The 20242-nt window shown below is 44.2% G+C and overlaps 1 protein-coding gene across 1 annotated transcript in view; it reads right to left on the minus strand.

The window, feature by feature from the left end:
* Positions 1 to 585: 585 nt before the first annotated feature.
* Positions 586 to 20242, minus strand: part of hivep3b (HIVEP zinc finger 3b) — an 82951-nt gene continuing 63294 nt past the window's right edge. Inside the window, exons 9-10 of the mRNA XM_084308310.1 lie at positions 11704 to 12335; positions 586 to 3335 (exon numbers count right to left, since the gene is read on the minus strand). Coding sequence (XP_084164436.1) covers positions 2853 to 3335; positions 11704 to 12335 — 1115 coding nt within the window. The 3' untranslated portion in view covers positions 586 to 2852. The remainder of the gene's footprint in view (positions 3336 to 11703; positions 12336 to 20242) is intronic.

The raw sequence follows: 20242 nt of genomic DNA on the forward strand, positions 1-20242 counted from the left end.
TCCTTTTTATTTTAATTGTATTATTATAAATTAAAAAAAATACATCTACCAAAATGTCTATCTGTAAAGATACACAACCACAGCAAACAACATCAGAGAAAGAAGTTGTATTCCAACTCAACCCCACTGAATCACTATTGTGAGTATTTGCTGCCATCTGCTGGCACCTGCGTAGAACAGCACATGGCGCTGCATGAAGTGTAAAATCACTTGCGAGTGCAACTGTGATACATGATTGATTGATTGATTGAAAACTTTATTAACAGATTGTAGAATGGGTACAATACAGTACAGCTCAATACACACAATTGTTAAGGGGATGCAGACCAGAGAAAGACTTTCGTCTTGTTTACATCAGGGTCCCCCATTTTCAATTCATCAGGACATATATGACATACATGACATACAGATAGTCAGTACTGCTACATCTATACATTTATGACATACCAGATTTGCAAATACAGTACTGTTTGTGATACAGAAGGAGTCAAGAAAAGGGAGTATATACATTTGACATCTCCTCGAAAGTACTCCAATACCCTCATTAACTGTGAATTTTACAACTTTTTTCCTTTGAATGCCCTCCAACTGATTTATTACTGGTGACAGATATGATATGCACCGCTGTGTCTTTTATGAAAAAGTTGGATGGCCATCTCCGGTTGAAAGGCGTAACTGGGGTGGGGGTTAAAATCTATACGTAGTAGTATCGCGATACTTTGCATGGCGATACTGTATCGATACAGGGACGCCAAGTATCGATATTTAATTATTCATAATTATAAATTTTTTTGTTTAAGGAAGTTGCATTGTTCATTTCAATACCTGTAATAGTACAGTAGTCCACACACACACACACACACACACACAGTTTGTCAGGTACATGCAACACAGATTACAGTGTTTACATCCGTCTGCTTGAGAAAATACCAGGTTCTGCAATAAAAATGATTGAAGTGAGATGAACAGACTGAACTTTATTTTATTAGATAAAACATGTTGACAAAGTTTTACTTTGCAGTTGAAAAAAGGTAATAAATTAAATGTGATACAAAAAAAAATAATAATAATAATTTCTCGCAATACTCAGCGTATCGCAATATATTTAGTATCGTATCGTGACGCAAGTATCGCGATAGTATCGTATCGTGAGGTCTCTGGCGATTCCCACCCCTAGTAACTATCCTTGGTATTTGTTTATTTTTAAAGCCCTTATTGTTCAACCTCCCTCTTACATCACAAGTACAACACTGTTGGAATGGAATCTTGGAAGCTGTTCTACACGTTCAGACGACTGCTTGGTTCTTAGGGTTCCTCCAGTTCGCTCTGAACTATAGGAAGAACTGCTTTTTCCTTTGATGCTTCCAACACCTGGGAATGTCCTCCGACTGACTCTGAAGCTGAAGGTTCTTCCTTCTCTTGCTGGATTTAAAAGTATGATCTCCGACCACCGTGTGTCGACTTGTAACTGTCTTAGCTGATTATTTCATTGTTCATTCTTATTTATTGTGCCACTGCCTACATGTATGAAATCGCTGATAAAACTGTGTCTTGTTTTGTGAGTGAATGGGTCAAATTATGAGGAACAAATTGTAAAGCGCTTTGGATAAAAGCCCTATATAAATGCAGCCATTTACCATCATACTACAAAGGGTTAACCCTTTCACTACCACACCACAAAGGGTTGACCCTTTCACTACCACACCACTACTGTAGTGTGGTAGTGAAAGGGCTAAAGACTTTATTAACGAATCAGATGCTGAAATGATTCAATGAGCAAATCACAACCTCAAGTGAACTCTGGTGCTTTTTATTGATTCAGAGACTAGAGAGTGAGTGAAAACCTGCAGGGCACTTGATTCTCCTCCTGTACCGGAGAACATCCGCCCGTCTCCCCTTCAAGTCACGAGAACAACATTGAAAAAAAGAAACAAAGTAACTAAACAACAAGTCTTCATTTTTTTCCAATAATAAAAAGTAAAAAAAAAGAGAAAATAATTAAACGATCAATGTCATCAAATAACAATAAATAAGGAGCACTCTTCTCTGTACAGAGATAACGTTCTATTTTTTAATCTTTTTTCGTAATAAAAATATAACTTCAGTGCATTTTCTTTGACAAGCCGCTCCTTCAATGTCTCCTCGAATGCAACCAGCCGTTACCCTGACAACGAAGCAATGGCCTTTTTTAGAGTAGAAACAATCGGAACACAGAATATCAACAACCCCCTCCCCTCCCCCGCGCTCCGTCCACAACAAAACACGAGGGTATAAAAACTTCACAGCCTCCTCTTCGACTCCCTGTACTGTACTGAAAGACACAAACCTGGACAGAAAAGGCACAAGAAACTACAGTTTTCGAGTAATACTGGACGAGAGGACGAATAAAAATGGAATTATTATTGATTAATTAAAGATTTTGGTCATTTACAAATTTATTCATATGTCCTTTTACATATATAGGCCTATATACAAATAGTTAAGATAGCAGTATCAATAGAGATACAAGAGGGGTAGATATATAGATTTACAGAAACATAATTTTCACAAAGAAAAAAAAGTGCATTTTTTTTTATATAACAAACCTGAATATTGCCAAAGAGAACAAACATTTAAGTTAACAATAGTATTGAAAACTGTATAAAAAAAACAAAGCAATAAAAAACAAAACAAGTGTAGCAACCAACAAAGCGAACAAAAGGACGGGACGCGTGTCGCATCAAGGTGTAGACGAGACTAGTAAGTGCTCCGGTCGGCTCTGTCCGTCTCTCCGAGAGCTCCTCCCCCAACGACGTCTGTCCAATCGGGGGAGGGGCCTCGGACCACTCACCGACCGTTCCGTGTGGGCGGAGCTACGAAGAGCTTCCGTATTGCTTGGAGTCCGCGGCCTTCGCTCTGAGCCAAGACAGGGGGGCGGCGCCGGAGAGACACAGCAGCCCCGATTGGCTGGTCCCCGCTTCCTGGTTCTCTAACAACCAGGGGTCCCCGGGAGTTCTAAACCCTCGGGTTCTAGGGGTCCCGCCCCAGGGCGACTCAAACCTGGACAGGGCCAGTGACGGCCCCTCGGTCAGGGGGGAGGTTTGGGGGGACGGGGTGGTGGTGGTGGTGGGGTGGGGCCGGGCCTGCACCATCTGGATCCCTCCGATGGGGATCATCAGGTAGGGCACCTTGGCCTGCTGGGAGTGCATGGGGAGGTGGCTGAAGACGTGGTCCACCGTCGCCCCCTGGTGGCAGAGGACAGGGTGGTGGGCGTCCCCGAGGGACAGGCGGAAGGCCGGGGGGAACAGACCGGCTTCGGGAGACATGGGCACGTCGCCCGCTGTACCGCTCCTCTCCTGTAGGGGGAGCAACAACACCATCAATGACACGGCGGCTCATCGACCTGCTCTCTCGTGATTTGTACTTTATAGTAAAATGCTTGGTTCTGTATCAATCAATCAATCAATCAATCAAATGTATAGCACATTTAAACATGACACTTGTCAACCAAAGTGCTTCACTTGATTGATTGATTTTATTTATGGATCCAAAGACACAACGTTACGTATCCAAGGGATGACATGCAAAAGTGACAACACTTATTTCCAGCATGGTCCCTGATGTTCTGACCAAAGGACATAATACAAATAACATATAAAACAACAAAGCAAAAGTCCAATACAACAATTGCATATTCTACATATCTAAAAACAAGTCAATATCATCCTGACCAAATACCATAAAATAGCGCATTTCATTATACCATCATTAAAACAACAATACAAGTATGACCTGACAGCTATCTGGCCACTTTACCCCGGAGATATGAGCGAACCTGACCTTTGAACATTCCTCTAGAACCTGACAGTTTTATCCTAAATGAGTTGGGTAGCAAAAAAAAAGAAAAGAAAGTGCTCCTAAAGTATAAAATAAACAGAAAACATAAACAACCAACGGACAGATAAAGAAACAGAACAACACGTCAAAACAAACAAGGCAAGAGTCAGAGTGAGTCAGGGAAGGCCAGGGAATATAGATGAGTTTTGAGTTTAGATTTAAAAGACTTGATGGAGGGGGCAGATTTTATGGACGTGGGGATGCTGTTCCAGAGGTCAAGTCAAGTCAAGTCAAGTCAAGAGTTTTAATTGTCACGGCATACAAGTATACAATGAAATGCGGGTGGTCTTGCCCGCAACGATGTGCAATACAGTGGTACACATATAATAGAATCAAAAAATGAAAAAACAACATTGTGCAGTAAACAGGTAACAGGTCAGGGGCTGCGACAGCAAAAGCACCCCCCCCCCCCCTCTAGACTTGAAATTGGACCTACTGTACGGGGGGCTAGGAGACCCTTATCACCCGATCTGAGGGCCCTGCCGTAGGATTAGGGGGTGAGGAGGTCTGCTAGGTACAAGGGGGCCATTATGAGAATCTTGAATTCTATCCTGTGCTTCATACAGTAAAACAATTATAAGAAGAATTTAAATATGGACGGCTACGTGGCGTAGTGGGCAAGGCGCGCCACGAAATCTGGAGACGCTGGGCTCGCCTGTTCGAGCCCAGCGCTCCACATTTGCTTTCAGTTTAGCTGGTCGTTCATACTAATACACATTGGCCGTATTAGGGGGTGGGAAACTGATGGGTGGGGATCGGGCGTTGTGGACAGCGACTCCTACAGGTCGGTTGGTGCGCCTGCGCAGTAGAATCAGGAAGTGTCGGGGGCAGCGTGAGCCTCCCACGCGTTACTCCTCGCCACTGAGAGATCGAGCTGCGCAGGTGAAAAGATGCGACTGCTGTTACCTCAAGTACCGGAGGGGACTTGTGCTATGTATGACTTAGTCCACATTGCAGCCGGCTTGTGGGAGGCAAGAAACAGCGTTCGTGACAGGGGAGGGTTGAATTGGACGATACGAAATTGGGATGGGAGAAAATATAGAAAATGGGAGAAAAAGTGGATAAAAAAAAAGAAGAATTTAAATATAAAGCGCCTGCTGATTGGAACAAACTGCAGAGTTCACTCAGATCTCTCACTTCTTACCCGTTATTTAAGATATCTTTGTTCACTCATCTACAGACTACTTGCACTCGTTACTGATTTACTGTGTTAGGGCTTACATGTTGTTTACAGATCAAACTATAATTTTGTATGTGTTTTATATGGGAACATATATATATATTGGTGAGCCTCTTGGGAGGAATCAGTGTGTGGACCCCCTCGAAGACGAGATCGCATATCTCAAGGGGTTTATCCTTCTAATAAATCTCAAATTTCAAAACCAAAGAAAAAAGACCAAACACTATACAAAATATACAATTACAAAACTAAAGTACAGTCTCTTATTGCCATTGGAAATGAACAGTTTCGGGGGCATATTTTCTCAGAATTCTAGTAGCCATTGTGGCACTTTTAGAATAGTTAAATAAAGCTGTGAAACACATCTGCCCGCGGAGGCACTGACTCACGGTCTACCGTGAGTGAGTTCCACTGACCGGCGTGACGTCAGAGCAGAGATATTCCATTCTAGAGTCCCACAGCGAGGCTCCCTCTTCTTTTTTTTAAAGATTTATTTTAGCGTTTTTCCAGCTTTTCATGGTCAGACATGACCGACAGGGAGAAGAAGTGGGGGAAGACATGCGACAAATTATCCCCCGGGAGCGGGAGTCAAACCCGGGACGGCCGCGTAGGTGTGCGAGGCACTATGCGGTGCGCCACGAGGGCGCCCGAGGCTCCCTCTTCTAACCAATCAGAGAAGCTATGCTATTTTCTAGGCTTTTTCTTTTGTTGTTGTTGTTGTTCTTAGCTCTATTTTATTAAAGTTGAAATGTTTTATGTACTTTAGTTGCTATTGCATGTACATATATGTGTTTTATTACATGTATATGACTATATGTACATACATACATACCAACTATTCGCCGGTTTTATTCTCCACCCATCTATCATCCATAGCAACACTATATTACCACCGACATCCAAGTTGGGGGATCCCCCTTTGAACGGCCCATCTGAGGGTTCTCTCCTCCACATCGCCTGTGGTGATTTTTTCCCCCGATTGCTAGGTTTTTAGTGAGTTGTTCCTCATCTTCATTGGGGAAAGTCTGGAAGTGTCGCATATTTGGATCTTTTTTTGTTCTTGATTTATTGTGATGTCTCTTCTTGACTTGTTCAAGAAGACTTGTACAGCCCATGGGGACATTACCTTGTGATTTCGGGCTTTACAAATACATTTTAATTGATTTTATTTGAACTGGAGGTTCCAAAATCGTGACCGAGCCTTTGGTGGTATGTGGTCCAGTTATGCTGCTCTTGATTAAAGGGGAACTATTTTACTATTTCTTTCACTATTTGGGCACTTTTACACAATTCCTGTGAGTTTATGGAACACCTCTGTAATTATAATTTTTTTAATTCATTGTTTTGTATTTCTAATCAAGTCCTCAAAAACAGCATTTTTCTACCTCAAGATCTCAAGCCGTTTTGAGGCTGGGCTCCTAAACCACTGTGTGGCCTGGTGGCATCTGCCACATTATCATGCAGCTGAGTCTCTCTGACATCACAAATCAGCACATTTTCAGATGACTCAGTTCAGTGAGTCATTTAGCTGACGCTTTTATCCAAAGCAACTTACAAGTTCTTGCTGTCTTGTCGTACAGAACTTGTAAGTCGCTTTGGATAAAAGCGTCAGCTAAATGACTAAATGTAAATGTAAATGTAAGTGAGGGTGAATATTGTAAGAGGAGAATTGGAAGAATGCGCCAATATGAGAATTAGAGACATAGATCATATTAATATAAGTCCACATAGCTAGGAAACAATGCTAAACACTGAAAAAGGCCATTTATAAGATAGTTCCCCTTTAAAGGTTATGTTATAGTGCTATGTGGTCCAGTTATGTTGCTCTGATTAAAGGTTATGTTAAATTGGTATGTGATCCAGTTATAGGGTGACCAGGTGTCCCCCTTTTGGTTGTACTGTCCCACCATTTGAGACCGCGTCCCACAAATTGAGAGGATGTCCCTCTTTTCGAAGCAAAAAGAAAAATATCGAACACAAGACATTCCTGTCAAGTGATAAAGTTTGAATATTTAAAACAGATGTTAGGTGGTAACAAGCCAGCTGCCAGTGCCAAGATGAATGTGGAGAGATATAATTCTGTATTTAATTTGTATTTATTTTGATTTAACCTTTATCTATTCGGTGAAGACGAGTTATTCTAATACAAAAATTTACATTATCTATCTGTCCCACTTTGTCCCACCAAAATCTTACTGTTGTCCTGCTTTTGGACTTTTTGCATCTGGTCACCCTATCCAGTTATGCTGCTCTGATTAAAGGTTATGTTAAAGTGGTATGTGATCCAGTTATGCTGCTCTGATTACGTCCTCTTGAAGTTGACAGGCTTCAAATGTAAAAGTACATAATCTTCATACATTTTTTATTTTGTATATTGTGTTTGCTACGCAAAATCCCTTTCTTCAAAGTAACTAGTAACTGATGGGTTCAGATAAATGTAGTGGAGTAAAAGTATAAAGTTCCCTAAAATGAAAATAGTAGCTCGAAATTGTACTTAAGTACTTGAGTAAAAATACTTTCCACCACTGCCTTTACATGTTAGATCTGCGCCAATTGTGCACCTTTTGTATTTGTATTAGTATTGTATTTACAGTACTTTCATACTTTCTCTTGTGCAGCACGCAGTTGTTTTTAAATGTGCTATATAAATACATCCGACCTTGACCTATGACCTTATTTAGTGGTTAGTCTACATGGTCCTCATTGGCCGAACTGTGTTGAATGGTTACCGGGTAGATTTAACTGCCAAAAGTGCGTATTCCAATGAGATTCCCGTTGAGCTCCTCTGATTGGTTGGAAGGGAGAGGCTCGCTGTGAAACGTTTGAATGGAACATCTCTGATTGGTTGGAAGGGAGAGGCTGCTACACGGAGACTCACCCAGACTGTCTGTGTTGACTGTGAGTCAGTGTGTCCATGTTGTTTTAGAGCCAAACACAAGAAAAGATAAGATAAGATATTCCTCTATTGATCCCCTTGGGGGAGATTCATGCAGCGTGGGGGAGGAGGGGGGAGGGGAGGTACAGGTATGGGCAGAGTAATAGTAGAAAGACTATCTTAAATTTGATCTGAATATAGTAATATGAGAAAAATAAACAGTGTAAACAAAGGTGCAGATGAGTCTGTATGTCCTATCGGTTATATTATATGTTACTGTAAATATAGGCATTAAAAGAACACGCCAACATTTTGGAAAATTAGCTTACCGTCTTCTCCAGAGAGAGACAAGAAGATAGATAGATACCAGTTTCCTCTCTGTGCGTTCAGTAGAAAGCTATCTGGCTGCATGTTAGCCTAGCTTAGCACAATGAATGGAAGCGGATACGGCCGGTTAGCCTAGGCATTGTCCAACTTACACCTCTCCCGAAGGCTAACCGGTCATGTCCGCTTCCATTCGTTGTGCTAAGCTAGGCTAACATGCAAATAATAATTTCCCAAAATGTTGGCGTGTTCCTTTAAGGAATTTTAATCTGAATATATACTATGAGTACTAAAGCGTACACATTGTAGCTTTAACACTTTGAGTGCCAGCCACGACATATGTTGTTATTTCATGCCCCCCGTTGAGTGCAGACGGCGCTAATTGTCGTTTTTATTTAAAAAAAAAATTATATTTAATTTTTTTATTATTTTTTAAACATAACATCAAATTAGACACACAAGCATTAACGGTAAACATCCAATGAAATCACCATTTGAATCATTATAAATGTAGTTTACGAGATATATACCTAATACTTGCTATCTAATACCGTACATACATATGCTCTTGCTCGCTCTCCCCCCCCGGACCCCCACTTGGATAATCCATCCATTTTCATTCGTTTCTAACCAGGCACTACAATTCATATGCTAGCTTTTATTCTCTCCACCACTTCTAACCAGATTGCAATGTTGGTTTCACTGACACCTAAAATTCTTGCTGTAGATATTTCTAGATAAATCACGTCAAGATAGGTAAGAACCCATACCTTCCGGCACATTTTTTCCGGTTGAAACCATCGTGATGCTATCAGCTTTTTAGCAGCTGTGAGACCGGATAAAACTAGTCTCTTTAGCTGTATAGGGGCTGCAAACTGAAAAACATCATTCAACAGCAATACAGAGGGATGTACAGTACAGGTATGTTCAGAAATAAGAATTCTGATAATTGCTGGGACACTTCTTCCCAGAATATCTTAACCGGTGGGCAATCCCAATACATGTGCATAAATGTACCCTCATCTCCATTTGTACATAAGGAACATAGGGAATCTTGTTTAAGTCCCATTCTGTTCAATCTTATAGGAGTCAGGTATGTCCTATGAATATAATTAAGATTAATTTGTTGATGGTCCGGGTTACGTGACGCAATTCGAACGTTTGCCCAGACTTCTTGCCAATCAAAATCTATTTCCAAGTCTGGTATATCCCTTCTCCAGACTGAGTCTAGGGGGAGGATTCCATACGAAGACGTTAGTAAGTGATGATAAAAATCAGATACGAAGCCTCTCGATGTCTCTCTTTCATAGAAGAATGTGATATCTGTGGTGCTCAATTGGTATCTTTAATGGGACTCCATGAGCCTTCAAACAATCCAATAACTGTGCGTAAAAATTATATGTGGAACTGGTGAGGTTACATTTTTTATGTACCGTATATCTTGATAGCTACAAAAACCGCGTTTGTTGAAAACATCTCCCAATGTGTGTATGCCCTGCTTTTCCCATTTGGGGTATCTTATAGGTCGTTTTCCAATAAGGAGTGCATTGTTATTGAATAGGGGAGTATGGCTATGCCATTTATGTTGGTTAGAATATTTTTTTTGTGTTTCACGCCATATCCGGATCACATGTGTAATAAGGGGGCCAAATTTTAATTTGCATTGCTTAATTGATAATATGGTGTATACTATGTCCTGCAGTCTATGTGGTGCTACTATATTTTCTTCTAAGTTTCTCCAGGATACAGATGCTTGGGAGTCAAACCAGGTTGTCAGTGGTCTTAAAGAGTACACTTTAAAATAGTGGTAAAAGTCTGGAAATGCCAAACCTCCGTCGGCTTTGTTTCTCTGTGCGGTGGATCTTTTTATTCGTGGAGGTTTGTTATTCCAAATAAATTTATATGCGGTGGAGTGTAATTTTTTCCAGTAGGAGGGGGTAACGGTAACATTGAGCTAATGAAGTTGATTCTAGGTAAAACATCCATCTTAACTATTGATACTCGTGCCTGTACTGAGTTTTTAAGTTTGGACCACCTGTCAAAGTCGTATTTGATCTTATCTTGGAATTTTGTGTAATTGTACTTCACCGTTTGGCTTATAGTAGGGAATACCTCAACTCCTAAACATCTGAAGTGTTTAACCATTGGTATTTTTTCTGGAAGGAGTATATTCTTTGCAGGGGCATTAAGTGGAAGGAAGGCCGACTTTGGCCAATTTATCCTAAATCCCGATAGATTGCCAAAGTCATCAATCAACTTGAGAAGATGAGGCATTGAGGTGTTAGGGTTTTGCATGAACAATATTACGTCGTCCACATATAAACTAATATGATGTTGTCTGCCCTTAATTGCGATTGGTTCTATGGATTGGGATTGTCTTATATATTGTGCTAAAGGCTCTAATGATAAAGCGAATAGTCCGGGACTAAGAGGGCAACCCCGTCTGGAAGAGCGCGATACCGGAAAGATTTCGGAGGTGATTATACCTGTTGTATTCATGGCCGATGGGTCTTTGTATAATACTTTTATCATATCAATGAATCCTTTTCCTTCGTTTTTATTTTTTATTAGCGATCTGAATTCATATTTCATCAACCGAGTCTCCCGTTGGTACAGCAGCCCCTCTAGGAGCTCCGATGGGAAAATACCGCCCCCTATTGTCTATCCCTGTGTAACTGCAGGCCATTCGATTACACTGGTGGATCTGTGGGGGGGGGAGCCTACTGGCTCCACTATGCTGGCGAGGGATCTGATGAAGAGGGAAGTGATCGCGAGATGGAAAGCAGCCTGGAATATTTACGGCAGCCAATAATTAATCAATAAATGCGATCGATATTTGGAATGGCGATCAGGAATTGGAATAATCTTTTTGGAGAACATCTGATCTAAGGTAAGGAGTCTATGTTACCAGTTTTAGGATAATCAGAGCTGTTTTCACTGAGATAACAGCGTGTCCCGTATGTGTGTGTATATGTGTGTGTATATGTGTGCGTGTGCTGTTGAGGAAATAAGAGAATCGATTTCTCAGCTCGCTTCTATAGCGTGCATAAGTACACATTATACTATCGATAATCTAGCGTTTATTTGAAAACGATTCATAAATAGGCCGACAAATGACAACGTTTCTAGTGTATTCGAGAATATTCCAATAAATGCCGTTTATGACGGAATCTTTCTATTTTCCTGAAATTTTCGAGAAAACGATAGCTTTTCGAAATGCTATAAAAAGGATATGAACCGATTAAAAAACAATCCGTTTCGACAATGTTGACTGCAAACAAGTCATTGATAAGCGACGGGCAGATTAGACACATAGCCATAATTTAAAACATAGATTATGCGTTTTTAACGCTATCATTGAAGTGGGTGACGGCATTCAAGGGGGTAAAAAGGAAAACACGGCCGGCACTGAAAGTGTAAAAAAAATTAAAAAGAGCGTTGAACTCACCAGTGGGACATGGCTGCTCTTCGAGCCGGGGCTCTCCCAGGGCAGGTGGCCAGGCGCTCTGTGCGGCAGCCAGAGTGGCAGCGGCAGCGCCCCGGCTCGCGACGCCCGGTAGTAACCGGGGGCGACCGCTCGGAGAGGAGACGACGGGGGTCCTCTGATGGGCGACGGCCCCCCTCTCTCGGGGGACGGGGACAGGTGTCGGCAGGGAGGGGAGAGACAGCGGACGGGGGAGGGCAGCAGCTCCAGCCGCGGGGAGACACTGCGGCTGGGCGAGCAGCCCTCGCTGCCGGGGGAGAAGGCCCTGTGAGGCGAGGCGATCCAGCGCCGCTGCCGGGAGAACAGCGCCCTCCGGCTGCCCGGTGACACGGCCCTCCCGCCAGGCCAGAGCCTCCTGGAGAGGGCGCTGTTCTCCCGGCCGGGGCTGGAGCACGGACACGGGGGTTCTTCCGGGTCCGGCGTGCCCCGGTGAGACCCTCTGGAATGCCCCCCCCCCGGCGATGAGGACTCCTCTTCGTCGTCCTCCTCCTCCTCCTCGTCGTCCTCCTCGTCATCATCCTCGTCGGACCCGTCCACGTCGGAGAACTGGTGCTCCCCCTGCTCCTCGGAGCAGCACACCCGCTCCTCGCCGCCTCCTGTCGGGGTAGAGACACACAGACGGACCTGCTTCACATCCAATTATTTTAAAACACAGGATTATGCATTTTATATTTTAATGGCTGCATTTTAACAGCTTTTATCGAAAGCACTTTACAATTTGTTCCTCACATTTTACCCGTTCACTCACACATTCACACACCGAAGGCGGAGGCGACCGTGCAAGGTGCCGACCTGCTCATCAGGAGCAGTTAGGGGTCAAGTTTCTTGCTCAAGGACACTTCGACAAGCTGCCCAGGAGGAGGGGGAATCGAACCAGAAACCTCTGGATTACCAGACGACTGCTCTACCTCCTGAGCCACTGTTGCCACATGTACATTCCATTCCATCTCATCCTTATATTCAATTCACATAAAAAAGCCGTGGCAACCTGCCGTTCATAAAACGGAGAGCGTGCTAGTGAACGGGGCTAGCTTGTAACTAATGTCACATACTACGCACTAACTCGGGGTTAAAAATTGTGGAGAAGGAGGAAGTGGAGGAGGTGGAGGAGGAGGAAGTGGAGGAGGTGGAGAAGGAGGAAGTGGAGGTGAGAGGTGGAGGAGGAGGAGGAGGAGGAAGTGGAAGGTGGAGGAGGCGTGGCTGAGGTGGCGTGGGCATTTGGAATGTTTCTAGTCGCAGCCCAAGACTACTATTTTTATATTTCTTCCGCAAGGCTGAGACGAGGAGAATAGAACACAGGGTTGTGTCAGATATCAGCGGCGCTGAGCTGGTAGAGCTCTGCCAAGATGCACCCGAGTTTATCCCTCAGTTCATGGAAACAGGAGTTCTGTGTGAGCAGCGGACGAGGGAGTTTTCCTGCGGCAGTTCCCCCAAGAACTTCCTTGTTCAGCTGTCAAGAAGAAGGTAGACTTCATTGCTGCCTATGCCCACAGCAAAGACCTCCCAACCCCTGGCTCTCCCAGAGACCTGGATAACACCAGAGAACTCTGCAATGCCTGGCTCTCTCAGAGACCTGGATAACACCAGATAACTCTGCAACACCTGGCTCTCTCTGAGACCTGGATAACACCAGAGAACTCTGCAATGCCTGGCTCTCTCAGAGACCTGGATAACACCAGATAACTCTGCAACACCTGGCTCTCTCCGAGACCTGGATAACACCAGAGAACTCTGCACCTGGCTCTCTCAGAGACCTGGATAACACCAGAGACTCCTCCACAACCCCTGGCTCTCCCAGAGACCTGGATAACACCAGATAACTCTGCAACACCTGGCTCTCTCCGAGACCTGGATAACACCAGATAACTCTGCACCTGGCTCTCTCAGAGACCTGGATAACACCAGAGACTCCTCCACAACCCCTGGCTCTCCCAGAGACCTGGATAACACCAGATAACTCTGCAACACCTGGCTCTCTCCGAGACCTGGATAACACCAGAGAACTCTGCACCTGGCTCTCTCAGAGACCTGGATAACACCAGAGACTCCTCCACAACCCCTGGCTCTATCAGAGACCTGGATAACACCAGATAACTCTGCAACACCTGCATCCCTATGTGTACAGTACAGAATATAGCTTCCCTCACAAACCCAGACCCTCCAGACGTGACACTGAGCTTCTAATTCTCTATTCTTCTATCTCTCTGAGTGGCTGTCTCGTAGTGATGGCCAAGGTGGTGGACATCTCGGGGTGATGGCCAAGGTTGCAGTGACTGTTCTACCCCCACATTGGTTATGTGCACCATAGAGGTCATGGATCAGCTTCATACTGTCTTCTGTCCGACCTACAGCATCTAAACCAGGGATGGGCAATTATTTTTCCCAGGGGGCCAAATGAGCAACTGAAAATATTTTGGAGGGCCGGGCCAAAATTCCGAACTCAATTATGCATAATATACATTTTATTTCTATATAAAAAGCAGTATCTGGCATTGTTTTGACCGCTGGTAAGAGTGTATGTTATTATTTGGCAATTAAAAGGTGAGGTTAGCTTTCAAAAATATCATTTATTCAAATAGAATTTCCAAAATGATAAACAAAATGTGAAACATTAATAACAAAGGGCATTTTGAGTTTCATATACTATTGAAACAAGGATCTTCTTAGCTTTCTAAAGACATCACATCATCTTTGTAGCCAAAATAAACAAGACATGTCACTGAACTGTGTAACTGTGTAAAGAAAAGTGTCCCAGTTTTGTAGCCTTTTTGACTTTACATGCCTATATTAAACATTTAATGTTTTCAGAACTGTGCAAAAAAAGGAATGTGTCCCATTTCACTTGTTATATTTCCACATTTTAGTGTTCTTCAGTTCTTTTTTTTTTTTCATTCAGTGTGCGAAATCCAGTCTCTTTTGACCTTTAACAAGTCCATCAAAGTCAGGTTGAATGTCTGAGGTGGAGATGCGAAGCACAGCTGACAGATGTTCATCAGTGAGAGAGGATCTGTACCTGGATTTGGTAAACTTCATGACTGAGAATGTCTGTTCACATATGTATGTGGATCCAAAGAGAACCAACATCTTCTGAGCATGTCTCCTCATGTTTGGAAAGTTATCCTCCTTGAGAGCAGAGTAGAACTCTAGCAGTGATGCTGACTTAAAGTGCTCGTTCAGTAGTGAATCAGACTGCAGGTCAATGAGTTCAAGCTGAACATCAGTGGGTGCACTATCAACACTGCAGGTAAAGGGAGAGGAAACCAGCTGCATTTCATCCTCAACCTTTTTGAAATCTTGAAAACGCCTTGAAAATTCATCATGCAGTGCTCCTAACATGGATGAGTTCAAGTTTCAAGTTTCAAGTTTCTTTAATAGTTGTTATACAGAAGTACAGAATACTTTTATACAAAATGCTTCTTACTGTTACGCTCCAGAGACTGTGCTAGACAAGATAAGTATGAAATAAAATAGTATAGCATGTAAAATAGAAGTAAAAATAGAGGTCACAGTGTTCAGTATAGACATATGTACAATGTTCGATGCAGAATAGTATATTGTATAATACAATATACTATGCAATGTACTAATATACAATACTATATAGTGCAGAGCAGAAATGGGATGAGGTACAATTTAGGTGCAATTTACAGTAAGGTGTACGAGTTGTAGTGCAAATCCTTTACCAATAAATATAAAGTGTAAAGTGTGTTTAGGTGTTCTAAAGTGTGTAAAGTGGGTGCTGCAGTGAGTTGTTTGTTTAAAGTGGGTGTGTGCGTGTGGATGTGTGTGCTGTGTGCATTTGATGGTTGTTGCATAGTGTTTATTGTTCGTTGAGCAGCCTGATGGCCTGGGGATAGAAGCTTCTTCTGAGTCTTTCTGTGCTTGCCTTAAGACTCCGGTATCGCTTGCCTGACCGCAGCAGTTCAAAGAGGCAGTTGTTCGGGTGGCTGGAGTCCTTGATGATTCTCTTAGCCTTCCCCCTGCACCGCTTGTTGTAAATGTTCTGGAGGGTGGGAAGCCCCCCTCCAATTGTGCGTTCGGCTGAACGTGTCACTCTTTGTAATCTACTACGGTCTTGTGCAGTGCTATTCCCAAACCAGGAGGTGATGTTGCCAGTCAGGATGCTCTCTATTGTACATGAGTAGAAGTTCCTAAGGATCTTCTGACTGACTTGGAACTTCCTTAGGCGGCTGAGGAAGTAGAGGCGTTGTCGTGCCTTCTTCACAACACTGTCAATGTGTGTGGTCCATGTCAAGTCCTCGGATATGTGGGCTCCGAGGTACTTGAAACTGTTCACTCTCTCAACCGGTGCCCTGTCGGTGCTGAGGGGGCTGTAGTCCTTGACCCCCGACCTCCTGAAGTCCACAATCATCTCTTTTGTTTTGCTGACGTTCAGGGAGAGGCAGTTCTCCTGACACCACTGTGACAGATTCTCTACCTCTTCCAGGTAGGCCCTCTCGTCGTTGGCAGAGATCAGGCCCACCACTACTGTGTCATCAGCAAATTTGATGATTGTGTTGTTGTTCCGCTGTGCCACGCAGTCATGTGTGTACAGGGAGTAGAGGAGGGGGCTCAGAACACAGCCCTGGGGGGCCACTATGTTGAGCGTGATGGATGAGGAGGTGCAGTTGCCTGCTCTTACCACCTGGGGTCTGCCCGTCAGGAAGTCCAAGACCCACTGGCAGAGGTCATAGTTCAAGCCCAGGTCCCTGAGCTTGGCTATGAGTTTGGAGGGGACTATGGTATTGAATGCCGAGCTGTAGTCGATGAATAGCATTCTCACATAGTTCCCCTGCCTCTTGTCCAGGTGTGATGCTGCTGTGTGCAGCACATGGGCTATGGCATCCTCCGTGGATCTGTTAGGGCGGTATGCAAATTGCAGAGGGTCCAGGTTGATGGGGAGGGAGGAACAGATGTAGCCCTTCACTAGCTTCTCAAAGCACTTCATGGCTATGGAGGTGAGGGCTACAGGGCGGTAGTCGTTGAGGCAAGCGGGCGTAGATTTTTTGGGTACAGGGATGATGGTGGACTTCTTCAGACAGGTGGGGATGACAGCCTGTTCTAAGGACAGGTTAAAGATGTCAGTGAATACCGGGGCCAGTTGGTCGGCACAGACTTTTAGGACGCGGCCGGGGATGCCGTCCGGTCCTGCTGCCTTCCTGATATCCACTTTTTTTAAAGGTCCGCCTCACCTCATGCTCTGTTACCCTGAACACTGAGTCTCCATCATTATTCACAGCCTCAAACCTCGCATAGAAGGTATTGAGATCATTTGCTAAGGAGATGTCACTGTTCAGTTTGAGGGAGGTGCCTTTGTAATCTGTCATTGTTCTGAGGCCCTGCCACATACCTCTAGAGTCAGCCTGTTCAAACTGAAGTTCAACTTTATCCCTGTAACGCCGTTTTGCCTCTATTACTGCTCTCCTGACGTTGTATCTTGCCGTCTTGTGTTCTTCCATGTTGCCTGTCACCAGCCCGGTGTTGTAGGCTGAGGTGCGCACTTTCAGAGCCTCACGGACGGATTTATCTACCCAGGGCTTTTGATTTGGGTAGATTCTAATTGTGGTAGAGGGGATTGTTTCTTCTACCAGAGTACAGACAAAGTCAAGCACCGTTTCAGTGTATTCGTTAATATTGGCTGTGTTATCACGGAATACACTCCAGTCTGTGCATTCAAGTGCAGCTTGGAGTGTCTCCTCTGACGTCACAGTCCAACGCTTAACCTCTCACGATACTACCGGCGTTCGCTTGAGACTCTGTTTATACTTTGGCAAAAGAAAGATGGCGGCGTGGTCCGATTTACCGAATGGACTAAGAGCCTGTGACTTGTACCGTTTCTTAAATTGCGAGTATATATGTACCTGTGCCGGTGATCAGCTGATGGTTTGACTTCTTTCAGGGTTTTCATGTGTTCGAGATTTTTGCTGCCTAGTTGCCTTGAAATTAATTGCAAATAAAAATAATTGAATCTACCTACCTCAGTTGTGAAAAAGAAATCAAATAAATAAATTCAAATAACCACACTTTCGACAGTTTTCGGCTTGCCATTGCCCCGACTGCTTTGTTGTTGAATCAAGTCAAATCCTAGGTAAGCGTATATTGTGCGTGTGAACGTTGACATGAAAAAAAAAGAAAATAATTAAATAAAAAATAAAAATAAAAAAAATCCCTTCTAATTATCATGTAATCTTTTGCAGGCCGGTCAGAATCATCCCGTGGGCCGTATTTGGCCCGTGGGCCGTACAATGCCCAGGTCTGGTCTAAACCATGCCTGTTCTAGTTCATTGCTGGGTTAAGACCTTCTATTCTATTCACATATATGCTTACTACATCTGTTGTGAAGGGCCAGATTAAACCGAATATATATATTTATTTATATATATATATTTAATTGTATTTGTATATTCTCTAATATTCCCTGATATCCCTTGTATATTCCTTGTACAATATGCATTGAATATCCATTCTAGCCTACTGAACATCCCATAATAGTCTCCATTCTACTATTGGTCGAGACCTTGGTGCCAGGCTGCCATACCCCTCAGACCCAGTTCAAACGTACCGCTCGACATGTACGAACAAGTCCTAGTTCCGCGTAGGAATTTGGCTACCGCACCACTAATGGGACTATTTGTTCATAGTGCGTATATATACTGCGCTACTAAAGTAGGACTTTCTTTTCAGTCCAGTTTCTTACCCTCCAATAGAGTCACAGACGTAAAGCCTCCCCGCGACGCCACGTGTGGGAGTAAGGCCAAGTTCGCCTACCATCGGTATTGAGACATCGTGTATATTAATATTTGAATAGTCATATTTGGCACTATATCGTCGAGTTGGACGTAGTCTATTAAGCTAATAATAGTCTGTTAATATATAGTGCTTCGTGCGGTGAGAATACTACCGTAGTCAGTACCCCATCGTTTCGGGCAGAGAACTGGCTGCTTACCCAGGGTGGTTGACCCTATGTGAAGCTGCACCCGAGGAGCCCCAGAGCCGACGAGCGAGTGGACCTGTATACCGGATTATTCTACCGACGACAGCCCGCCTTCCCAGGCACGGATTATGCTTTGGATACTTTGATTATTCCATGGATAAAGACCCCCGACACTGCCGTGTGTTGGAACCCCCCCCCCCTGGAGAGGACGCAAGGTGAGGAGACGCTCTGCAAGACGAGGTCGCTTCACGTCTCTCCCCCGTGGACCGGAGAGAGCCGGCCCACAAAGAGTCCACCTGCTTTCATCTGTGGTCCAAGGATCGCCGGCGCATTGAACGGCACTACAGTGGGTTCACCTGGGATACCCTTGGCCGGACGAGGCAGCCGGATTCTACCCCCCCCCCCCCTCCTACTCCTGTCGGCTTACAAGCGACCGGATTAACCCCCTCTAGTGTATCTAGTATAATCATTAAAGTATCATTGCTGTTATTCCTTAACTATTCCAGGTCGTATATTTACCACCTGCGCCTTCAGAGATTGGACATTCTCTATTGATATACCGACGAATACTCCTTGCCATAAAAGTGCATACTATTTCAATTCATAAATGTAATTAAGTGATTAAGTGCTTATTCTACACACCATCGCTGTGTAGGAATAAAGACCTGTTTCTAATTCGTACATTTGTGTTGGATCCGTTTCATCTACGTGAGAGTGTTCATGATAATATATTTATGCCGTGTACTGGGTGGCCGAATATTAAGTACAAAGGTAGTGGTAGTAAGTATCATATCTAGTAATACAGTCAGGGAATTGTACCCCTCAGTTAAAATTGGTCCTTCGAGCCGGAGGGTAATTAGTGTAATATTAATATAGTGTTATTAATATTGAAATGGCCTATGATGAACACTCCACGAAACGATCCTCCTAACCAACGCCCGCAGCGCGAACGACGGCTCCCTCAGTACTTAGAGGCTTACGCTGTCAGTCAACAACCTAGTCTTCTACTAACAGTAAACGCGGTAAAACTAGAAAGTAAAAGTATGTCTAACCCCAACGCCCAGACTACCCCGACCATAGAGGCCCCTACGGGCTCTAATGTAACTGACCAAGTTCACGGTGGGGACCAGTGGGAACCAGACATGACTTCACACCCCGCCAGTACTGAAGAAGTAGTCCCCGATGAGTCCCGGGAGGAATACAACGCTACCGAGAGAGAACTCGGCACGGAAGAAGACGGGGAGAGCACCGTGGAGATAGAGCTCCAAGGCTCCGCAAGGAGTACCCCGAGGGAAGGCTCCCCTATACAACCGCCTTCTCCCAGCGAGGCAGAGAGGACCCTACAGCAGGCCTTCCTCATCAGCCTGAACGCCGCTGCTGAACGCGACCGACTGCAGATCCAGCAGCGAAGCGAACACGAGCAGATACGTCTAGAAATAAGACGCATTCAGATGGAAGAGAATGTGGCCCGAGAACGAGCCGGTGCTCAACGGGACGCAGCGCGCGACAGACAGCAGTCACAACTAATAGAACAGCTGATCAGACGGACAACACCCTCTCCCTCCGCCA

This window comes from Notolepis coatsorum, assembly GCF_963971535.1.
Source record: "Notolepis coatsorum genome assembly, chromosome: 2".
Taxonomy (NCBI): Eukaryota; Metazoa; Chordata; class Actinopteri; order Aulopiformes; family Paralepididae; genus Notolepis; species Notolepis coatsorum.